Genomic DNA, 17720 nt, shown 5'->3' with positions numbered 1-17720 from the left:
ATACATACTATATATAATGATAAGGTCAATGCAAGAAAATGACTTCAAACAGAGAAATATACGTGTTGGTAAGAATTACTGTGGCAGGAAGTTGATTATGACATCCATATTACTATATTTGACTAATGAATGATTCAAAATCCCATTTTCAAAACTAGTTTCTTATCAAGAGAGTTTCAATATCAACCTTATCCTTTAATCATATAATGCATTCATACTTCTAAAGTTTTATTGCAGAATAACCTTATCTTGACTGAACTGCCATGTTTGATATATCATTCATAATACGATTCATTCAACTATTGTCCATTGGTTATAGAAACCTTTTGTCCTTGTTTTTTTCTCTGTATAGCGACATTGCCATCCAAGGTTTTGTCCACTCATTAATGGAAATTGCAAAATCTTCCAAGCAAAGCACATGTGCCATAATTAGTTTTTAATTATAAGTAGAGCTTCTAAAGAAAAGAATCTATTAAGGATAAGACTATCTAGGAATAGGAATGAAAAATTACAACTTTATTATCAATAATTCCACCTCCCACTGTTATTTGAAAAGAAGGATGAAAGTTTTATCAGAATTGCAAATTCTTCATAACCTGATTTATCCCACAAAACTTCAAGGTTTTTTAATTTCAAGGTCAATAACCATGATCTGACCAAGAATTTCCCACAATATCAAGAAAGGATTTACTCTAGAAAGAAATGACCAGCAAATTTTGTTGAAATTTGACAGATATACAACAGAGCCAATAAAATCTTTAATCATCCCTGCTATGTATTCTACCATTCACGGGGAGGAAAACTATACTCCTATTTCCTAAATCTAATAAGGTTTGGGTAGTTTGGGCTTTATTCTTGGTTTTCTTTGGATTGTAGTCTTAGGCTAAATTGATCCGATGCTGGCCCTCCCCAAACCCAGCCTATATGTACCCACAATTTCAGTTTACAAAAGTTATGGTCGATTCTCTAGGGGTTGGGCTTGCTTGCCGATGTGGTAGATCTCATGGAGCCTTTCCAGGGGAGGCTTCAGCCAAGAATGCCTATATCATTCAAAGTTCAAAACAATGGATCCAATCACACCAAACCCAGAGACCATATAAACAATTGGGTAGCCTGTCTTACAGTGCAGGCCATCCATTCCTCTACTATCCGCATATAATTGGACTAATGGTAATTTGGACAATGAGCAGCTTTCTAACTCTAATTCATATGGTTAACCAACAGAAACATGCTGGAAATGAACTTCTACTCATCAATTAGTTTTGCATTCCACAATTCGAAACAAAGCATGCAATTAAGAAGAATGTTTACACAAGTAGAACTATTTCAAGATTAACTCTTAAAGTTTCAATATCCATATCTGGTTATGCTATCACAAGCAATAAGAACACAGAAATCAGATTCATTGGAACATTTTGCAATCAAGAGTTTCCCGTAAATGAAAATTAAAGTACAACTCAACTCAACTCAACTCAACTAAATCTTTATCCAAAATATTTGGGGTCAGCTATATGGATTCTCTTTCTCCACTCTAAACGATTTTGGGTTAAATCCTCAGAAATGTATAATACTTATAGGTCATACTATACTATTCTCCTCCAAGTCAGTTTAGGTATACCACTTCTTTTCTTTCTATCATCTAACCTAATGTGCTCTTCTTGTCTAACTGGAGCCTCCGTATGTCTACGCTTCACATGACCAAACCACCTCAATCTCCCTTCTCTCAACTTATTCTCAATTGGCACCACTCCTACCTTTTCTCTAATAATCTCATTACGGATTTTATCTAATCTAGTATGGTCACTCATCCACCTTAACATTCTCATCTACGCAAATGACAATCAAAGTTCCAAGAATAAAAAATTTAACATCTCAACTAACAGGAATACGGTATGAGAAACATCAATTGTAGAGCAGGCAGTGCAACTAATTGCATCAAGTAATCCAAAATGAATTTTTGAGTCAAGTGGCCCTAGATTAGATGAAATGTCAATATTAGAAATAATTACAGCAACACTCGTATAATACAAAAAAAGGCCATTTGTATGGTAAATTGTTTTTCATTAAGTAAACTGTATCTTGTCAACAACTAACTTGGATCATTGTAACAAATCACATGTTATGGTGGGAAGGACAAAGTAAAAGTAAAAGTAAAGTTTTTATAGAAAGCACCTATAAAAAAGAAATAATAACTGAACGGTTGCACTTACATTCTCTAAGAGAAAAATAGAATCCAAAGTTCCTGCTATTGAAATGAGTTAGGACTCTCAGCCAATATACATTCTCCATTCCATGTTCTTACAAATTCAGCATCTGTGCAGTGCTAGTCCAGTCTTCTGACTCCTCTTGTTGGTTGGTGTGTATAAGCAAAATGGCTAAAGTCCACACTACCACTTAACCTAAAGTCAATAGAGACCAAGTTATGGATGTAGATGAGCATATGTTACAAGCAGTTGGCACCTGTTTCAAATATCTTTTAGAGGGGCACGAAGACCACTAGCACGAGAACCAGATGCGGAGAATCCTAATTATGATATGACTGAAACAAATCTCTCCATTGATTTCTCCGCTATGTCAGAATAATGATCTATGTGTGAAATGTTAGACCCAAACTTTCCTTCTTTCTTTGTCCCGTATATTTTTCCTCAAGATTAGGAGGACAGTAACCTAAGGGAAAGAAATGCATATCAGATGTTTTACTCTTTTGGGCTAAGTGGACGAATATTTAGTGGCACCGACACCCTTGAACTGGATGCATAGAGGTACATTACTTGCCAAGAGAGTCCAACAAGACATACCATTCTCAGAAAGAGATGAATGTTCACACGTGCTTGAGTTTCATATTCAACGGAAGCTGTTAAAAAGAAAAAAAAAAAAGGTTCAAATATTAGAAAGATTGGTGCCAAAGTAAAGAGATGCAAAAAGTAGAGCACTTACTCTTTGAACAGTTTCAATTGGGCATGTCTTTCGTTACATGGTGATGCTATTATTCTCTGAAGAAGCATTTTAAATAATGATAAGAGCCTTCCCCGTTCATTCACTTGATCATTCTTGTTCACTGACTTGTACTGAAAATAAGAGCTCCTTACAACAACCTTGTTGTTTGCTGTTTTTGTCTTGTAAAAACTTTTAAGAATGACATTATCACATGGATCACTGGCAAAATCATTCTCGACTAAGAGCTTTTCTTGTTTATCATTTTCAGGACTCTTTTTTGTTGATTTGTGCATAAAATAAGAACTCCATACTATGACCTTTCTGCTATCTGTTTCTTTTGTCTTCAACTGCATTTGGCATTTGAACATTCTAACAATCACACTCCTTTAGTAATGCTTGACAAGTTTTATGCATTAAATGTCTGAATTGTTGGAGCAAGGTGTCTTCCAAACTTCCTTTCTCATTGGTCATGCCTTTGGTGTCATAAATATACAATTAGGTGAGTAGTCTAACTAACATAACTCACAATTGAATTTGCAGACCTGTTTGAAGATGCTATATCCTTACCCAAAGTTGGAGAGAATGAAAATAAAAGAACTTCAGCAGCAAACAAGAGGAATTTTACAAATTGTACAAGGCAAGAAGACTTCAACCAAGTAATAACTGAAAGTTATCATAAGTTATGGCATTATTACTCACTGTGTCATCAGGTGGGGTGCTTCCCCCATTTTCAGAGTCAAGTGGGGATTCTGAAGTGCAGTGCATGCAACTAGATGCGCCTCTGCACTGCAATATTCCTTGGGACTGAGAGACGATTTATCTACTGGACTTGAATTTATAGGTGATATTCGAGGAGCCCAGAAATCTCTCTTTGCTTCCAGAGATGCAAAGCCTTGTGGACATTAAGGAAAATTGGAAAGAAAGAGCAAAATGCAAACAAAAGAGGAACTATGAGGAAAGAAATAGCTCAAATTAGTTAAAACACGGATGAGATCTATTGCCGTCAGCTCACCATTAGCTCTAATTTTTGTATATTCAGTACCACATCCATGCAAATGTGTGAATACTTCATCCCTCTTTAAAATTCCATCTCAGCTACTACGTTCCTTTCTGCGAAAACATTGAATTCAAGGAATGAAAATGAAGCTACTACGTTCCTTTCTGCCAAAACATTGAATTCAAGGAATGAAAATGAAACAGCTAGAGATAGAGCTGGAAATATTTCGTCATCTCATCTATACAACATGGTGTCACAAACACATATATCAAGCACTGATGCCTTCAGATCAAAAGGGAAGTAAACATTGACAAGGAGATTTAGGTAACATTTTGCATTTGATTGACACCTGTAAAGCTACTTGACTCTCAGTCTTTCACCTTACAATAAAAAAGTAAAATATTAAAAATTATCTCTGCAGCTAACCATGCTATTGGAACTTGGAATGACATCCTCTAAAGAGTTTCTTAGCCATTGAGTTGATTTGATATTTGATGTAGTAGGACATGTAAGTTGTGCCCTAATAATCAAAAGCAAATTTGAGATTTTGAAGACATCTAACATACCTTGGCAGAAGAAGACCAACATCAAAGACAAGAATAGGTTTTAACACCATAATGCCACAACAAATTTATTCTGTGCATGCAATATTAAATGTGCCTAAAAGATGAGACGAAAACATGTCATAAGAGAATGTAAGTCCATGATACATGGGAAAAGCATAATACTCTTAGCCATCTATTCTTCCTCGGTATTGGGTGACCGAAGTATAAATACTTCTCTTTTATCTGACCACAGTTAGATGTAATATCCATTACCCTCTGTCAAGTTCTAGTTATGAAACATTAAGGAATGTAAGAACACTTGAATTACCAAGTCTGATGTAATCCAATTGATTTGCAGAAAACAAAAAGAAAAAGTAAAGAAACTGAAATTTCTTCAGCCATGGAACTTTCACCTTTGGTTCCAATAGAACGAAAAATAAGCCCTACGGATCACAGTTTTTCACATCTGATCACCTACACAACCAAGATTTAAAGTGAAGAATACCCACTATCCTAATTTGATAGCGAAAGGCGTTAAAATTGTTGCGACTTTGAAAATGATATTGCAGTTACGTAAAAGCAATATAGCCACTAGCACCCAGAAACTCGCACTCCCAAATGGGCAAATGGCCAACATTTTCACTCATATGATGCAAAATTAATATTAGCATTCCCAAATGCATCGACCCATGAAAACAAGAATACCCTCTACCCAATTTGACGAAATTTATACAACTTTCATGATGTATACAAAATGTGCGGGCACATGTGCGAAAAGACGACAGAAATGCATCAAATTCTTCATTAAAACACACACACACACACACACACTAAACGAAGCTGATTGAGATTTTAATACTGAATCGCGCATATGCACAAGCACGCGTACATGAGCACAGATAGAGAAAAGGAGCAGGGACCTGGAGGTGGGTAATCCTTTGCAAAGCTCACTACTGCAAGCCAAAGCGCATTTGTGGAGCCAAGAGTAAGCATCAACGGCAACACGACAGCCCTCTAAGTCGTTGATGCGGATGGGCGCCATTATCGACTTGAAAAGGGGCAAAAGGCCTTTTATTCCCATTCTTCGTCCTCTCACAAGCTGCTGTGACCTGAATTGAGGACGAGTGTTTGGGACTTCAAGTCCTGAGCTCCAATGGAGACCAGAGCAGCACCCTAATCATGCATTGTGATCAATTACCATTCATTTTGGAGAGGAATAGTAGAGTGGGGAATATGCTCTTAACGATTAGCGTTGGTAGGAAGTTCTTTTGAGTAATTAGTGGGTGATTAGCTCATTAATCACCGGCTGCAGCCAGCTGAGCGGTTCAGGATGAGTATAATCATCATTAAATTAAATATTTATTATATCAATTTTAATTAATTTTCTATAAATTTTTAAATAAACACCTATATTAACATTGATAAAAAAAAACAGTATTTAGTTCAATTAAAATTAAATTAAAATCAATAAAAGTTATATTTGATCATTATCATTTTATTTGGATTAATTTTAATTAATTCAGCTCAAATTTAAATAAAATTAATTTTTTATTATTAAAAAAATTAAAATTAAATTTTAAATTTAATCAAACCGTATTAAAATAAATAAACAAAACTAAATTGAATTAAATAATAAATTACAATGAAATTCAAATAAAATCATTTGATTCGACCTGGACTTTTCATATTAACGCAAGCAAAATGCAAGCTTTGATTTAAGATGGCAATTATTCCTAATCTTGACTTAATTTGTGTTGCATCTAATTAATTTTTCTTGGCTCTATCATGCGTGCGTTTGATATTATATGGTGTGGAGATCTCCGAACCCATTCCCATAATAATAATATATTAATTTGGCCTATTGTTATCTTTTTCTTACCCTTGATTGATTACTTCTGCAGAAGAAAATAAGTGTGTGTATGGTTGTTATGCCAAATGTGATATTAATTATTAACGGGTCAATTAAGAATTTATATTATCATTAACTTAAAAAAAAAATTAAAATAAGGGGACATTAATGTATTGTATATTGCCCATTAGAAATGTGTTGGGGGAAGGAAGGAAAACACCAATATAAATGAAGAATTGGATTTCTCCATTTATTAAAAAAAAAAAAAAAATCGAAAGCATCAAAATCTGGTGGGAGAGAGCAACCCACAATCCAGATGAGAGGTGAGAAAGCCACCCTTGTCCAGAGCCACCCTTGCCCAAGAGGGACAAGGGCAGCTGCTACTCGACAAGGAAGCCTACAGAAGGAGGAGGAGGAGACTTTTCTAGAGAAAAATTTTCTGTGAATGAGAAATGAACCTTCTCACATTTTCTCTCATCTAGACATTGAATATTTTATTTTTATAAAAAGATATTGAACATTGTAGATACCTTTTCTTCTTCTCAACAAAATTTTAAATTCAAGTTCTAATTAAATACTGTTTGATAAATATATTTTTACCAATTTTCCAAAAATTATTAATCAATAAATTATAATCATATAATTAAAAACTAAAATTTTCAAATATCAATTTTTATCCTTGAACTATTCACCATTGGCAGCCGATTCCCATAATTAAATTGGATTGATAGGTCATTAGGCTCAGGCCTATTACTGTTATTAAAAAAGTTTTATTTTAAATATATTTATAAGAAAATATTAAAAAAATTTTTAATTAAATTTTAATTATAAAAATATTAAAATAATAGTTTTATTCTTTTTAATAATATCAAAAAACAATAATTTTTATCAAAAAATAAATAACTTGACGTTCCAAAAGCAACACCAAAAAAGCACTCAATATACATAAATTAATCGAAGATTAAAAAAGGAAAAAAAAATTCTGACTAAATGGTGGGCAATGTGGGGGTTGGGTGGCGCACCCAAATTAAAATGGACAGACAAAAGGAAAAAGACAACACGTGTATTATTGCAAAGTAAAACGTATATTTGACAAAAAAAAAATAGTAAAACGTATATTAACAATCGTGATTTATTTATTTATTTTACACTTGAATCATAATTTAGATTTAATTACAATTGAATTTTAAAATATTAATAATAATTTATTTTAAAATTAGTATTATTTTTATATTTTATTAATAATTTATATTTGAAATTTAAAAATTATGTAAAATATTTTTATTCAATATATATATATATATATATATATATATATATATATATATAATACCTTTCTAACAAAAAGATTAATTAACTAATAGACAAAATAATTAATTAAGAATCATGTTATTAAGTGACACACAAATTATGCAATATTTTGGCTTCCTCACCACAAATTTGAGAGGCATGTTAAGATGAAAGCGAAGTTATGAGAAGAGACAAAGATAATGAAAATTTTGTTTTAATTTTCAGATCCTTCTTTATGTACACAGAAACGTAAAGCATTTTCCTTGGCTTCTGCTATAAGGATTAGTCTTATCTGATTGAGTGATTGAAAGGGTATTATTTACTTCAATTAAGCTCTACTAAAAAATATCAACCACGAGATATATATGCAATACTTGCAATGCAATCGCATAATGGTCCCTCTAAAGTCTTAACCGTACTATTTTCCAGTTTGGCAAAGTCCACTTGAATTATTTCTGAACCAGAAAATTAGATACAGTATCATGGACCACTAGATGATATTTTATTTTCTTTGATCAAGAAAAAATCCATGGCATCAGCGCTGTTGAAATGTTGCAATCTTCTTGCTGTCTTGTTAATATTATTATTAAATTGAAAGCTTTTTTTTTTGTCCATGATTAAATTGAAAGCTTATATGATAGGCAGGCAAGCTTCTTGATCATCCATATTTGACAAAGTGGGCCATGCATTGTACAGTTCCATTTGAGAAAAAGAAATGTAAGTAAGGGCTTCTTGTTAGCAAATATTTATGTACACAGGTACAGAGAGAGAGAGAGAGAGAGAGATAGTTGGCTTCTGGTCTTTGACTCTTTGGGGGTTCAGTAGATTGGGAAATGAATTCGACAGGGTTATCTTCCGTTTTCTCTGGTTTCAGTGATGCAGCTGGAATTGCTGGTAACTAACATGTCTATTTCCTCTTATTTTCTCTCATAACGTTACTTCATTTAGCATTGTTTGTGCTTTTCAAACATTTTTTTTTGGTCTTTTTCATGAAGCTTATGGATTTATATCTCAATCTTGTAAAAAATTCTCATGGTTTCCCTCCTCTTGTTGGTTTAGTCTTTCTGACGTTGTTCAAAGATATTATGTTGGGGTATGAGTAGTTGATTACTGCTGGTTTTTTCAGAATTGAAATGTTTAAAAGGGAAAATATTTTCCCTTTTCCTCTATATGATTGCCAGAAAAAATGGAGGAATAAGTTATATATATATATATATCCTTTTGTTTTTCTTTTTTCTGTTTCACTGATGTACTGAGAAGATGAACGCAATGCTAAAACCTTATAATCAGTTATGACTAATGTCTAAGTATCATGCTAGTTTGCCCAGAAAATTTACCAAATTTTCATCATATTATCAAATGTTGTTGCCTTATATGCTTATATGGTCTATTCTAATCTCTGCTACCTAATTAATTTCAGGGAACATCTTCGCCTTCGTGTTATTTTTGTCACCCATGTAAGCCGTTATCATCATTTATCTGAGGTAAAGAGCTAGAATGAAAAATTGCCTATTTATAAAGGCTAAATCTTGTCTCCCTTTTTTTCCGCAGACCAACATTTAGGAGAATTATCAGAAGCCGATCAACAGAACAGTTCTCTGGATTGCCTTATATATATGCTCTCTTGAACTGTTTGATCTGTCTCTGGTATGGCATGCCCATCGTATCACCTGGTATCATATTGGTTGCAACAGTCAATTCAATTGGGGCAATTTTCCAGTTGATCTACATAAGTATCTTCATCTGGTATGCCGATAAAGGTAGAAAGGTAATCATTCCCTTTAAATTTTTGTATGCACTTGATGTTTCTGCAGTTTCTTGTTGCCCTTTTTGCATATTTAATAATGACCGCTTCATTTGTTCTTTGGATGCTTCTTGCAGTTAAAGATGTCAGGACTACTGGCTGCAGTATTTGCAGTATTTGCTGTGATAGTCTTTGTGAGCGTGAATTTTTTTTACTCTCATGCTCGGCAGATATTTGTCGGATATTTAAGTGTTTTTTCTCTCATTTCCATGTTTGCGTCTCCTCTTTGTGTCATTGTAAGTTCATCTAAACTATTCGTACATTTCTCCAATTTCAGATTGCTCTTTTCCTTCTTACTCATGTCTTAATGCCTGTGTTCCAGAATTTGGTGATTAAGACAAGGAGTGTTGAATACATGCCTTTCTATCTCTCCCTTGCAACCTTAGTGATGAGTGTCTCTTTCTTTTCATATGGAATGTTGAAGTTTGATCCTTTCATTTATGTAAGTATCATATCCAATTAATGCATAATGATTTTACTCCTGTATTTTGATATGCATGTATCTTAACATGCTGTGAAGGCAGGAAAAATGCATTCTGATTTTCCCTTTTTTTGTACATCTTTTTCCCCTGGATGCAGGTCCCAAATGGAATTGGAACAATTTTGGGTATATGTCAATTGGTGTTGTACTCATATTATAGCAGCAAATATGGCGAAGACTCGAGAGAACCCTTGTTAGCCCCGTATGCCTGAGCATATCAATTGGCAATGATTCATGGTAATTTTGTTTTTATTCCCTGAGATGCAATTCCTGGGTATCAAACCCACGAACCTTAACTAAGACATATTCTGCAAAAATACATGGTAATTGCAGAGTTAGCTGCCATTCAAGCTAAAAGATGTGACAGCAACTCCTGATATGCATAAATGCCTAACTGTAGCTAACGCCATTTAGCAGCCTATTTCATAGCACATCTATGGAAAAAAATGCTATCTGTATTTACACTAGATTGTCTATTTTCCAGGAGTTTGATTCTGATATACTAATTGAAAGTTGCGGCATTTCGACAGATAAATGCTGCTGCATGGTCATTAAAAAAGTGGATTATTATTAAATCATCAATGGATTTTAATGATTCTCAAGGAACTTGATGCAGTCTCGTCAAGAGAAGAAGAGAATAAGAGGAGTGATAGCGAAAGGATAAAATTTCTTGCTTGCTCCTGAGGGGTTCTGTTGATGACTACCAATCATCTATTACAGTGGTAACCTCACTGTCTATGATAATGCCACGGCAATCGACTGTGTCAATACACCACCTTTGCCAATTTTATGCTACTGCTTTGGCTTTTGTTGCAACATTATTGTTAACTAGCAATCATATTGATTGTTTTTTTTTTTTTTTATTTGTAATTAGCAATCCTGTTAGTTGTTCCCTACTACAGATGTGAAGTCTGAAAATTTATCAGATGTTTGATTCCCTTCATGCTCCCATTTTCTGTGGATAAGTTGGAAGCACTTCAAATTAGAATGCCAAAAATGGGACATATTACACTGTTGATATTTCTTTTTTAGTTAAACGGAGAATTAGAACTTACAATCCCCTCTATGTTATATTTTCATATTGTTGCTTCTGGAGGGCCATAATTAAATCGTTCAAAAGTTCTTGTGATGGTCCGGAAAGGAGCTGTCTTTACTTTTATGTCTGTAGATTCTTACAATTTCTTTTTTTTAATTCCGGCGGACTAGAAGAAGATTACCCAAGGTCAACCTTGATCTTGCAGCTAGAATCCTTGAAAATGAAGAAACTGAGAATGAAAGACAGATGCCGGTGAAAATAAGACGAAAAAACCATCAAAGAAAAAGAAAGGGCTTTAGCGGTGCATTATTTGAAGACGAGAGATTTTAAAAATCAGGTATCAAGATCTGAAAATTTGGCAGTTTTATTCTGAATTCAGTTTTGGTACTTACCAAATTTTTATCTCATGTTCACATCTGGGCCAGAAGGAACAGAGTTTTAACCCCTCCGCTAATTCTTTCTGGGCTAGAAGAAATGTAGAGGGCCTTGATCCACAAAATTGATATCCAGAAAAAGACTTAGGCTTGAAAGAATGACTTGCTCTGGATGACTTAAGAGTATTTGGTTTACCTTTTGGGTGCAATTTGTCATGACCTAAATTATGACCTAGACCACATTAGGAATTGGGTCAATATAAGGCCATCAAAACACGTAGTAAGCCTAACTAATTTTAGCCCAACCATAAAGCCCATATTTAGAGTCCATTTTCAAGAAATTAATCGGATAGAGTCCAACCATAAATTAGACTACCCAATGAAGAGTTTTAGCTCACTCAACCTGTGATCACAAAATATATATAAATTTGGAGAGTTCTGCTCACCCTCAAAATCCTCATTATAACAATTATATCAAATGGGAGCTCAACTCCCTCATCCAAGGTATATATTCTTCCCATTAAACCACACATGCATAAATATAGGTTTACAATTTCAAGACAAATAATCTTTTACGGTCTCAAACCAATTAAAATATTTCTAACACATGCGGAATTCTCGATTTGCAATCAATACCATATAATACTGATATTTGCTGCTAATAGACCTGCGAGGAAGGAAGCAGGTTAATCACAAAACGAATTCTCCTATATCCTAGAAAAAAAAAAGGGTGAATAGAAGTGAACGTTCGACTCATAGAGTAAAATATTGATTTTAAATACAATTTCTATAACTATCTAGGGCTAATGTATTCCTAAGGATGAAATACAACATATATCAACGCATTCAACCAAGTTCAAACAATATTCACACAAAGAATAATTTAAAGCACTCATACACCCATATGTCATATCAATCAAATATATATATATATGAGAGTTGATCCTCTACATAGCTAACCTTTGCCAACGAGATTAACTCGAGCTAGACTTTCTCTTAATAATCCAAATGTGGAGGTCAGCGAGACTAACTCAAAGCTGTACTCACTCTGACTTATCATAAAAAGGATAGGGCCTCAAGCAAGACTAGCCCAAGTCGATCTGCCCGTCCTACCCATATCCAGTACCACACCTCACGCAAACCGATAAACGCACACGGCTCTAAATTACCTTAAGGCAACACCCACATCAATTTCATCAAATAATAATATAACACAAAGAGTGCCTATAATAGCTAGATACATATAATTATAAGTGAATACATGAGCATGCTTTATATGTATAATAATATTAAAATTATAAATAAATCAATACTTCTCACAGTACACTGGGAATCACTGTGGCGGCTGAGTAGAGGAGGATGACTGACCCTGATCATCTAAATAATTATATTATAAATTTATCAGTACTAACTCAAAATAGGACTTTAAAGAGTCGAAAGATACCCTAATTTATACTTGAAATTCGATAGAATTTTCCCTATACCTAGGACCTACTCAACTTGCAAAGTAGCTCAAATTACACTTCTAAAGTCACAAGTCAACTCAACAACATTACCTGGCCCCTCCTGAGCCCTCCAATCCATATAAATATCACATAGTCCGATAATTCAATTATAAGACTTAAAACTAATATTTTGCAAAAATCATTTAAACTAGCTCTAAAAATTTTAAAATTTTGCCCTGCGGTCTTTAACAATGCTACAAGACTATTGCAAAATGAATCATAATTTTCTAATCACCCATGAATATTTTATAGATTTTTATTCTAAACCTGGCACTAGGCAAATAAGGAAACTTATAGTCCAGGTTTACCTACTCCAATTCTGATATTTGGAACGCGTCTGGGGCATATGAAAAGGGTGGCGAGGACTGTAATTTTGACTCGTTTCTGAAGCGACTCCAGCATCTCGTTTGTCCGGCCCAAAACTGCAAATCTAATCGCTGGTGAAATTTCCACGAAACCAATATACCTTCACAAAGCCCACAACACCAGGAGTTAGAATATAATTTTTATGAAATTAAATAAGCTCATTTAAGGCTTGAAAAAATATTGCGAAGTCTGTGGGAGTCACCGGATTTTCGGTATCAAAAAATTTTGAAATTTATATCATCGCGAAACTCTCATTGAGTGGAGCACGCTAGCACTCTCGGAACCTCCGTGGGGTTCCCGGTTTGGATGTTATTTAGGTCAAAAGTCGAAATGGGCTAAAATTTCCTGGGCTTAAATCGGACAAACCACTCAATGAAAATTCGTGTTCTTAGTGTCTTTAGAAAGCTCACGAAGTGTAGAAAGTGATTGAGACTAAACCCGGTCCAATTGGTAGCCGGATCAGTCGAATTATGGCAAAAAAATTCGAAGTACTGCGCGCGTGCGTGGAGAGACTTCAACTCAATTTTCCAACATTCTGGGATGGTAGCCGGCGGTAGGGAAGGTTCCAAGGGGTGCGCCAGCGACTAGGGAAGGGAGGAGAGGTGGTGGCCGAGAGTGGAGAGGGGAGAGGAGAGAGAAAATGAGAGAGGAAGAGAGAGTATCAGGCGTGCAGGGAAGAAGGAAGAGAAGAAAAAGATGAGCCTATTCGATTCAACAAGTCCGATCTGATCTAGTTTGATTCGGTTGATTCAATTTAAGATACCTAAAATTAGATTTTTACGCTGCCCTAAAACTCAAAACAAGCCCCAAAAATTTTGAAAAAATTACAGAAAACTCAAAAAAATTTGTGGAATCTAAATATATTTTTAGATTTGCCAAGTGGTTTTTAAATTAATTTTTTAAAAATATATAAAATTTATTGTATAGCCGACCCCAAATTTTTGGGATAAAGGCTTAGTTGAGTTGAGTTGTATGAAATTTATTGTCTTAAGAAAATAAACCCGATTTTAAAAATTCAAAAAATTTCAAATAAATTTTCATAATATTTAATACATTAGAATATTATAATTTTCATATAAAATAATTATTTAAAAATTTGGAGTGTTACACATATGATAGTTGAAAGATATCTAAACAGGTGAACTTTAGTAAATTTAAAAAAATAGAGCTGATAGCTGATGGGTGACTGATATAATACCCATCAGCTGCAGTTTGTATTAGCTTTATTTTTAGAGCTGTTTCTCATCAGCTAATAGCTAATTTAATTTTATTTTTTATTTAGACCATATTATCCTTTTTCATGTAATTCGAAAATTAATATTATTAATACTTTTATTTTTTTTATTTATAATCTTAACATTTTAGTTAACGTAACTTTGTTAAAATATTTTTTATTAATAACATAAAATATAAAATACTTATTTATATGAAAAAAATACATTTTTTACATCTAAAAACTTAAAATTAGTTATAAGTTTTTTTTTAATCAATAATAATAATTACTATATTATTTTATAATTACAATTTTAAAGTTATTTAATTATTTTTTAAAGAATTTAATTATTTTTTATTTCAATAATAAAATAAGTAATATAATGTAATAAATCAATAATTATATATTTATTTCAATAATAAAATAAATGATATAATATATTAAATCAGTAATTATATATTTATTTTAATAATATAATATATTAAATTAAAAATTATATATTTAATTTAATAATAAATAAATAATATAATATAATAAATTTATATTTTTTTATTTCAATAATAAAATAAATTATATGATATATACCCTTATTAATCATTTTACATATCAGCAGTAATAGCTAAACATAGTTATACCAAACACTTAGCATAAATTAGTTGTCATTAGTTACCAACTATTAGTTATCAACTAACAGTAACAACTATTAGCTAACAGTTATCAGCTGTATCTAATAGTTAAATTAAACAGGCTCTTAGTCCATATTGCAGCTGCTATCTACAAACCGAGCTCTCAAAGTGCAACACCATCTCATAACGAGTCTCTTCGAACAAAAAACTAAGACAATGGAAGGAAACATAAAGCAATTTTATGATCCCTAGCATGCTTCGAAAATGACATGGGAACATAGAGCTTGCGTAACTACATCCACAGTGCAAATAAAAGAAATGCAGTCTACTGATAATGAAGTAGGGAATGTTGAGGAACATCCTATTCTAGGTAAGCCGAACAAGCAAGCAAGGTCAGGAGAGATTATAGAGATCGATCTAAAGAAATAACACACTACTCAATATGAAGTTGATATGGTGGAGAATTGTAATACTCCTATTTGCATAGCCTGGTATATTTCACTGTTCTGGTGACCAGAGTCAGTCCGGACAATTAAAGAGATTAGAACCACGCTTAAGACAACTAGAGAAACTATAAACACAAATAATTAGTAATGTCCAATTAGTTAAGTATAAACAAGAAAAAAATGAAACATAAGAAGTTAAACGAGCCGAGAGTCACAGCGATGGGTGACCTTCTCGGGAACGACTGCGAAGTCTTTTTAAACTCAAATTTCAAACTGTAAAATGTGACGCCGCGGTCCTTAGGACCCTTATAAACACAGTGGAAAAGAGAAAATCATGAAAAAGAATTGTTAAGCCAGTCAAATAATTAGGTCAGAAAGCCGGAAGAAATATGGAATTAATTGCAAACTGGGATGAACCGGCGAGGGGCAATTTGGTCAATTGACCCCGAAAGCTGACTCCTGACCTAACTGTCAAATAAAATCGGAGAAAAGAAAATTTTGGAATCGAGAATTAAATAAAAGAACTAATAGAAAAATAAATAGAAAAAAAAAGGAAAATGGAAAAGTCAAAAGGTGATGACATCATACATGACATCATACATGACTTCATGCATGATGCCATAAAAACAATACTTAATATATTTATTTAATTGGGATTTTTGGATCTTCCATAAGGATAAAAACAAAACAAAAGGAAAGAAAAAAAAAAGTAAAAAGTCTTCTCCCTAAGCAAAGTTGCCACCTCCCATCATTCTCTCTCCCTCACCATTGTAAACTTCCATTAAAGCTTGCTTCAAGCTTTGAAACCACCATTAAACCTCAAATCCTTCCATACTTGCTTCACAAAAACTTGATTTAGTCACTTAAGAAGAAGCTTGATCATCAAAGAAAGAAGAAAAGAAGAGGGAAATTAGAGAATTCAAATTCAAGTTGAGGTAAGTGCAATTTCAAGTTTAAATTCTTATTGAATTCATGAATTTAAGTTTATGTGTGGTGAAATTGCATTAGAAATAAGGGAAATCATGCTTAAATAAGGGAAGAAAGAATGTGGCAGCCATGGAACCCTAAGGTTTTGATGGTATTTAGTTAGGTTAAACATAAAATCTTGGTGAATAGATGTTAGATATGTGAATTGTATATTTAGATTACATGAATTGTGAAGATTGGACAAACTTAGGGTTTTGGACATTAGGGTTTGGAGACAAAAAATGTGAGAAACTTGTAAATGGTGTTTTTGACCTAATGTGAAGTGAGAAATGGTCATTTGTGACCTAATTAAGTGTGTTATAAGTGTTTGAATCAAAGCCAAATTCGGATTGGGTATACACCATGACCAAAAGTCAACTTTGAGGGACCAAAAATAAAATTTTACAAGTCCAATTGGTATGGGACCAATTGGGAATGAAAATAGGCACTAAATGACACAATTTTCATTTAGGAAGCATGCCCAAAAAGTGACCAAAACCTAGTGAACAAATTGACCAAAGTTGGAAAATTGTAGGCTGCCCTGTATAAACTGACCAAATGAACAGTGTTTGTTCATTTGGTCATAACTCGAGCTAGGCAGGACAAAATGACCTGAAATTTTACCAGTGGTTAGATGAGATATAGACCTAAAACTTTCATGAAGAACACAAACCCAAATTATGCCATTTATCCAATCAAATTATTGAGCAAAGTTGAGTTACTGAATCTGCAGAACTGCAGATTTGCCATATGAACAGTAAAGTTTCAATGGCTATAACTCTCTCTAGAAAACTCTGATTTAGGTGATTCTTAAACTGATGGAAACCTAAGACATATTAGAACATTTCATATGAAGAAAATTAGATCAATTTATGGACTTAACTTGATCATATTACTGAATGAATTTGGAGCAATAAATCTGCAGAACTAAATTCTGCAGCATGAACAGTAACTGTATTTTGGCTATAACTTGAGTTACAAAACTCCAATTGGGGTGATTCAAAAAGGAGAATAAACTTAAGACAATAGGGAACATTTTCCATGAAGAAAGTTTTGCCAAATTCCAACAGTAAAATGATCAATGTAACAGTGCAACTTAGGACTCTAAAACTGAAAATTGGCAATTTTGCCTACAAGACCTAAGTTTTGAGAAAATGACCAAAACCAACAAATTTAGTGACCAAAATGTGGTATGTGGGTGAAGTTGGAGTTCCCATACCTATTAAGCCTTAGAAAGTCAACAATTAGACTTGAATAGTATAGTGAATAGTAATCCAAAACACAA

At 33.3% G+C, this 17720-nt stretch overlaps 1 protein-coding gene and 1 non-coding gene across 4 annotated transcripts; one reads left to right on the top strand and one right to left on the bottom strand.

The window, feature by feature from the left end:
- Positions 1-2229: 2229 nt before the first annotated feature.
- LOC110646691 (exonuclease 1) lies at positions 2230-5684 on the bottom strand. The gene is made up of 5 exons (XR_009146809.1): positions 5400-5684; positions 3950-4047; positions 2938-3829; positions 2799-2854; positions 2230-2667 (listed from the first exon to the last, which is right to left on the bottom strand). It is a non-coding gene; the product is annotated as an exonuclease 1 (transcript).
- A 2568-nt stretch (positions 5685-8252) lies between these two features.
- Positions 8253-10960, top strand: LOC110633769 (bidirectional sugar transporter SWEET2a). Of its 3 annotated transcripts, none has more exons than XM_058142096.1 (7): positions 8266-8512; positions 9039-9075; positions 9170-9386; positions 9500-9658; positions 9745-9864; positions 10002-10140; positions 10388-10960. In XM_058142096.1, the coding sequence occupies exons 1-6, from the start codon at positions 8452-8454 to the stop codon at positions 10113-10115; spliced, it is 708 nt and encodes a 235-aa protein (XP_057998079.1). In that variant the 5' UTR covers positions 8266-8451; the 3' UTR covers positions 10116-10140; positions 10388-10960. The 3 variants fall into 3 exon arrangements, with proteins under 3 accessions (XP_057998080.1, XP_057998079.1, XP_057998078.1); XM_058142095.1 differs by having other exon boundaries at positions 8267-8512; positions 10434-10960; XM_058142097.1 differs by lacking the exon at positions 9745-9864 and having other exon boundaries at positions 8253-8512; positions 10434-10960.
- The last annotated feature ends 6760 nt before the right edge of the window (positions 10961-17720 follow it).

The sequence above is a fragment of the Hevea brasiliensis genome, unplaced genomic scaffold (assembly GCF_030052815.1).
Source record: "Hevea brasiliensis isolate MT/VB/25A 57/8 unplaced genomic scaffold, ASM3005281v1 Scaf332, whole genome shotgun sequence".
In the NCBI taxonomy this organism is placed as follows: Eukaryota; Viridiplantae; Streptophyta; class Magnoliopsida; order Malpighiales; family Euphorbiaceae; genus Hevea; species Hevea brasiliensis.
This window is presented reverse-complemented; position numbering and strand designations above follow the sequence as displayed.

Coding starts and splice junctions, on each gene's coding strand:
- LOC110633769 (XM_058142096.1), top strand. CDS start 8,452: ATGAATTCGACAGGGTTATCTTCCGTTTTCTCTGGTTTCAGTGATGCA. Junction 9,387..9,499: donor ATGCCGATAAAGGTAGAAAG/GTAATCATTCCC, acceptor TGCTTCTTGCAG/TTAAAGATGTCAGGACTACT. Junction 9,865..10,001: donor AGTTTGATCCTTTCATTTAT/GTAAGTATCATA, acceptor CCCTGGATGCAG/GTCCCAAATGGAATTGGAAC.